At 33.9% G+C, this 6,501-nt stretch overlaps 1 protein-coding gene across 1 annotated transcript; it reads right to left on the reverse strand.

The window, feature by feature from the left end:
- Positions 1-289: 289 nt before the first annotated feature.
- On the reverse strand, positions 290-6,231 carry LOC113853257. Its single transcript, XM_027483781.1, has 5 exons — positions 5,412-6,231; positions 2,817-2,866; positions 2,609-2,686; positions 1,814-2,426; positions 290-1,205 (listed from the first exon to the last, which is right to left on the reverse strand). The coding sequence occupies exons 1-5, from the start codon at positions 5,556-5,558 to the stop codon at positions 678-680; spliced, it is 1,416 nt and encodes a 471-aa protein (XP_027339582.1). The 5' UTR covers positions 5,559-6,231; the 3' UTR covers positions 290-677.
- Positions 6,232-6,501: the final 270 nt, after the last annotated feature.

Consider the following 6,501-nt stretch of genomic DNA (forward strand, 5'->3'; position numbering starts at 1 on the left):
CATTAAAGATACAAATAATAAAAATAAAATAACATAAAATTGAATCAACACATTAATTATCCTTTTTTCCTTTTCCTATTTTAATGTAAAAATTTTTATTGCCTTGTGCCAAAGCTGTTCTCATTTTTTCTACACCATTGCATTCCTATTTTCTTTAGTAGAAAAGTTTGCCTAATAAAAAGTTATTTTCAGATATATTGATTTATCCATTTTAATCTTCTGTGAAACAAAAAATTTCTATATGCTACAGGTCACTTTATGACATTCAGGAAAAAAAAACCCAAGGCTGCAGTTAATGGATGAGACTCATTTTTTATTGAATAATGAATACAAAATGTGATAAGCAGATCAAATTAATCGCCGGCATTAATATGCTCATTAATCACTTACCATCCATCTAATTTGGTAAACTTCAATATTGGTACTTGCAATTTACAATATTTAAATGTTGGCAAAAGAAAAGAAAAAAAAGACTACATCCATTGGAAACTTCTCCAAATTAGTTACTATATTTTAAAACTATTTCATCTATTGGTAGTTAGTTTTATCCTAGTTCCTTTGTTGCACCAACCTTGCTCTTTCATCAAAGCCAAACTAAAAAAATCTAACCAAAAAGGAAAAAACATTTGTACAAAATTTGTACAAAGAGGTAAACCTATTGGTTAAAAGAACTATTATCACTTTGTTCTAACTCTTTTCTTTCCCTTCGTTGGTGTTGCTGGCCTTTGACCACGTCCACCAACCTTTTTTGGTCGACCAAAAGCTTTCTTCTTGACAGTTAAGGATTCCACTGATGATGGAGAATCAACTTTACTAGGTTTCTTGGTTCCATGTGACACCCCAGACGCAGAGTTGCTGCCACCAACTGCCTTTGCAACAATTTTTCTGTTGCCCGGGCGCACGCTTCTTGGTTTCACATGAGTAGTTTGCACAGGTAATTTAACAGGTACATTAGCTTCAGTGTTGGTTTTGCTGCTCATACCCTTCAAACTCTCTCTCATTTTTTTGGTGACAATATCTCTCAACAGTAGAGCAGATTTGTATTCACGAGTGCTCTTGGAGTAGAAGACTAAAGCATTGTTAGTGAGAAGCAGCAAGTCTCGGAAAAGTTCTATAGTTGACTTAATTGTTTGGCTGCTAATTCTTGACCTAATAGTGTCGAAGTCCATGTGCCGCCGGATCATTTTCTTGTACCTTCCTCTCTTCTGTTGTTAAGTAGCAGTAATGATTGTTTAGTGCACTAAATCTCCACTTGTCATGTCTTTATTTGTTTATAGTTTCAAAAGGAATAATATGCAAAGATGCAAATTCTGCATATGCAACTTAGTGTGCAATATATCGATTTTTCTAATTTGTGTTGCCCAGGATAAGAAGTTATAAAAGAAAATTTTTTATTGAAAATTACAAAGCTGAATACAATTCAATGCATTGATACTATTAAATATTACAATTTTCAATAAAAACTTCTCATATATAACTTCTAATTCTGTGACCATTAAATATTTTGTTTGAACTATTAAACACTGAATCACGCCTACTTTTTATTCTCAAATAGATGAAAATTAATTATTAACTGAAATATAATATTCTAATCACTTCATTTTCGCTCTTTCCATCGTATTTTGACCATAACAAGCACATCCAAGAGAACAGAAAATAACTATCACAAGCTAACAGGCAAAGGTCAAAGTGCAATAATCTAGAGCATCTGCATCTAAGAACTAGGGGACCAATAATCAAAAGCCTTATGCTGAGAAAACACATAAACTATAGCTGTAGTTTGAATTAGATAAGACATTTTTATTACACATACCTGACTATCTAGTCTGCGACGGAAGGCAGAGGCACCTTTAGTTTCAAAAATAGAATCTAAAATCTCCATCATGTCTTCTGCCCCATCCTTTTTCAACTTCCTATTTTGGTCATCAGCGCCACAAGATTTCGCAACTTCACCACAGTTACTGGTAGAAGTTTCTTTACACCAGGATAAAACATCAGCTGAATCTAACAAGTCACTTTCTGCCACACTTGCTTCCTTAATATTCCTGCTACAATCCTTCCTCTTCCTCTTCCCTCTCTGCTTCTTAAGACACCTGCCTTGTCCTTCATATGTAGTATGTGCCAACTTATCTACATTCAAAACTTTAACTTGTTCACTAGAGTGTGAAACCTCCGGTTTAGTTTCCATATCTTCAGCAGATCCGGCTGGAACCGGACATTCAGAAGACCAGTTTGTCCTGGTTTCGTGTGTGAAACTCCCAGCGGATAGCCCATCCTTTGATGTTTCTTTAGTGAAAGATTCAACTCTGTCCAATTTCTGTGATGGTACATGTAATTCTGTACTACCTGAGCCATTGTGAGTGTGACAATCGTTTCTTTTCTCAATCTTCCCAGCCTTGAGGAATTCAAGCTTTGATTTGAGAGACCTGAAACAATGATATTGTGTAAACTATACCCATAAAAGCATAGTAGTTTTCCAACAATTACCCCCATTTCCACACCATGACTGTGAATTCTAAAGTACCATTCATGTTCAAAAGCTTTCCCATACCCCCATTCTAGTATGGGAAAAACCTCAGCTGAGAAAAAAATGCAACTAAGTACTAACCCAATTGAATCTTCAGATAGCTCCAGAGCCCTCTTCAGCTCTTCTACTCTTGTCTTCCTAAGCTCCTCAAACCAAGCCCTGAGAATATCATTTTACCATAATACAATGAGATACAACATAAAACTTCTATGGAATCTTCAACGTGCATCTAAATCCTGAAAGAACATGGGAAATTTTATTAAAAAAGTAAGGGGTATATTCTACTTACGTGCTCCCAGAATACCGTTGTTGCAAGTCTTCATATTTGGCTTTACAGACCTACAAAAGTAATATATCTACAACAATTAACACACTAAATATTTTTCCTTCATTTTTTTAAGAAAAGTAAGAACTAAGAAGAAAATCAAACAGTTCACACTAAAGTTAAAACGACATTATATCTCTAAACTAGGAAATATGCCTCATCAACTGACCCAAAGAAAATTTAACGTAATGTCTTGTTATTTTATTTTATTTTTCATCTTTGGTTTGAACAAAAATAATGAAAAAATTAATGAAGATGTTAGTCACTTAATACAAGTGGAGTGGTTAAAATGGAGAAAGACTTCAAGAGTTATTTGTGACCTTAAAGTATCTATCAAGCTAAAAGGAAAGCTTTACTTTATTGCAATACAACCAATTATCCTATATGGCCGTGAATATTAGACCTTAAAGAAAACAGTATGATAGTGAATATTGGATCTTAAAGGAACAACATAAAAAAAAAGTAGGAGTACCAAAAATGAGAATACTAAGGTAAATGAATGAACACATAAGAAAAGACAAGATACAAATATTAGAATAACACCAATAGTAGAAAAGATGACTAAAAACATCTAAAGTAGTTTAATCATATTTAGAGAAAACTTTTGGAGACACCAATAAAAAAAGTGTATTACATGACTCTTAGTCATGTAAAGATGGATCAAGGGAGACTCAAAAGAATTTTAAATAAAATTATTAAAAGAGACCTTTTAATTAACTAAATTTCTGTAAATTTAATTTTTAACTGAATTTAACAGCGGTGTGATCCATGTAATCAACCTTATTTAATTTGTTGTTGTTTGGTTTGGACAGACCTTATCCAGATTCAAGTTGGATAAGAGCACTAAATGTAAAAAAAAAAAATTCTATCAAGTTTGCTTTCACTTTCAGTCGAGATATTTTTACTAATATTACAAAAATATTATCTTGTTTTTCACTTCCTTCAAAACATAATAGAAACAACAGACAATGTGACAATAAGATAACATTTTTCTAGTTAAAAATGAAAGTATACGAAATGAAAATAAAAGCAAACCGAACCCAAGCAAAAGTTGCTATTGAGCAATAATACAACGTAGGCAAAGTAAGGCTGGTTGCTTAAATTCCCATTATATAATACTTTTAACGATATCATGGATAATTTTATACAGATATAGTTAAACCACGACACCCATCGGTTAACTACCGTAAGACAAAATATAATTATCGTATACCAATTTTAAAGAGGAAGTTTCACACCTAAATTTAAGATGATATTACTATTGTTTAGTCCTTGTGAATTTTTTAAGGATAAACCTTAAGGACAATAAGTACTATTAGTGATGTACTTCGATCAAAGTTAAAGTTTCAACTCAATAATATTTATCAAGTACTAATTTTTAATGTTGAACTTTATTAAACATAGTACCAAAATAAAACTTCAATTTCAATTGAACATCAATCCATACGGTTGTACCTCAATTATTTCTGTTTTTCAACCTATGCATATTTGACAGAAATCAAGGATGTTTTGCAGAATATTTAGTGTGTCTCGTGCTGATGATCATCAGCAAAGTAATCAAAGGGATATTCGGCCCTATCATTTATCACATATCACAGAACAAACAAGGCAAAAAGGACGTATGCCACCTCAGTGATCATTACCAATGGAGAACAATTGGCACGTGGATGCCACCCCTTGTGGACAAGACAAGTGTTGTCCACCGAATCGTCAACCTAAAACTCCTTTAATGCGTCTTTAGTTAATAATAATATTCTTTACTTAGCAAGGTCCAATAACTTTTTACTATTGGCTACGCGTCACAATCCTTCATTTTCTTAACGACCCATAAAGCGGTTTAAACATTCGTTGACTAATATTTCATTCTTGTTCATTTTTAAAAGCACCAACTATTATTATTAGACTGATCCGAATTATTTATAAGCAACGAAATCGCTTAACGAGTCAAGAGAGATGGCTCACGACCCGCATAATGGTTACGACTTAGGACTCGTTAAAATATCTATTTTTGACGCATCAACTGTTATTATATGTTTCCATTTTAAATTAGAAAAACGTTGCCTGAATATCAATATTTCATTTTCCTAGGCTACCTGCTTTTGGTTTTACTCCTTATCCTTATTTCTAGGTTATTTTGGATTTCCATTTATGCCCCCATCATAAAATGTATTTCCTTATTTATAACGCCAATATAGAAAAATAGCCTAGAAGATTCCAGGACCATGCGGGGCAGCTTGCCAATTACAATGAAAATTCTTAAATTTCTTTCTTAAAAAGAATTCCTTTGCCGTTTCAATCAATCTTTACAATAATTCTTTTTATTAAATGTTTTACTTTCTATTCCTAAAATATTAATTGCATATATTTTTATTTAATATAAGATTTTTTACTCAAGGTGGTGTCCCATTATATGAAGAAAACAATAAATAAACAACGAATTTCGGATTGAAACTGTAAAATATTGAATGCATGTGCAATCTAAATGTTTTTTCGGGAGAAAAATATAGAGAATAAGAAAAGAAAAATCAAATTGATTTATTTAATTATTAATGTTTTTACCTCAGGAGTAAAGGTGTAGGGACAAACTGTTCGGGCTCGGAGTTCGGCGGCGACAACGTTCCAGTCTCGGGTACCGTGGCGAAGAACGGCCCCACCGAGGAGGAGCTCCTCCCAGGTGCCCCACCTCCCCATCACCTCCGTTCCCATCACCGTCCACGTGTACGCCCTGATAAAAACCACAGCCACTCTTTAACTTTTTGTTTTAAAAATAATAAGTATCCTATGCACCCGGCTCACGTTAGCAAACCCCGCCCTCGTGAAAAAGAAGCCACCAAACTCTCCGGCGACCGAGAAACCCGGCGAAGACGGGATGAAAAAATGCCTAAGGGGGGCTTGAAAACAGGCTTTAGGGTATAGGAAAAACGGTTTTGGCGATGCGGGTATGGAGGGACAAGGCAGTAAAAGCGGTTTTCCGGCGATGATTGTGGGCAAATGGTAGTTTTGTGAGAGGTTGTGTTTGTTTTGTTTTTTTGGGTTGGTTTTGGTGGGGTGTTTGTTACGAAAAAGAATATAAATTTAGTTAACAGAGTATGCGTGAGACGAGGGGCCGAGGGATTCTAATTGTTGCGCACAGAAAGGTTTGAACTTTGAAGTGAAAAGCTCTCAACAGACAAAAACACAACATCATAAGCAAATCGTAAAAAATAATGGACGATGAAGCAATTGACAATTGTATTTTCCTAAATACGGGTCCTCTCTTTCTCTATCTACCCCTCTTTTCTCTCTCCATTTTGGGCGAGTTTTATATGGGGAATTTCATGCGAAATGACACTTATGGCCTCCAACACTTTCCACGTATTCTACAATCAATGATATGTTTATTGCCTTCGTAGATTGCGAGCCTTTTTTAAGTGGGGCAAGGGTGGAACCAAATGTTTTCAACATACAAGTCGTGGGCTCACTCCACTCGCATATTTATGTTTTTCCATTTGGCCATTTCTCCTTCATTTAGTTTATGATAAAGGTTAATTAATGTTCTAAAATTATCATTTCAATTTTTTATTATAAAATCTTAATATACATAGTATTTATCATTAATTTTTAATTTTTTTAACTGATATTTTAAGAATACTGATTAATATCCTGTATT

The sequence above is a fragment of the Abrus precatorius genome, unplaced genomic scaffold (genome assembly GCF_003935025.1).
Source record: "Abrus precatorius isolate BTA unplaced genomic scaffold, Abrus_2018 Scaffold10, whole genome shotgun sequence".
Taxonomy (NCBI): domain Eukaryota; kingdom Viridiplantae; phylum Streptophyta; class Magnoliopsida; order Fabales; family Fabaceae; genus Abrus; species Abrus precatorius.

Bases quoted from the DNA above. Each gene is read 5' to 3' on its own strand.
- LOC113853257 (XM_027483781.1), bottom strand. From the start codon at position 5,558: ATGGGAACGGAGGTGATGGGGAGGTGGGGCACCTGGGAGGAGCTCCTC. The intron at 2,687-2,816 runs GTAAGTAGAATA...TGATATTCTCAG, and splicing joins CAACGGTATTCTGGGAGCAC to GGCTTGGTTTGAGGAGCTTA. The intron at 1,206-1,813 runs GTATGTGTAATA...ACTTAACAACAG, and splicing joins GTCGCAGACTAGATAGTCAG to AAGAGAGGAAGGTACAAGAA.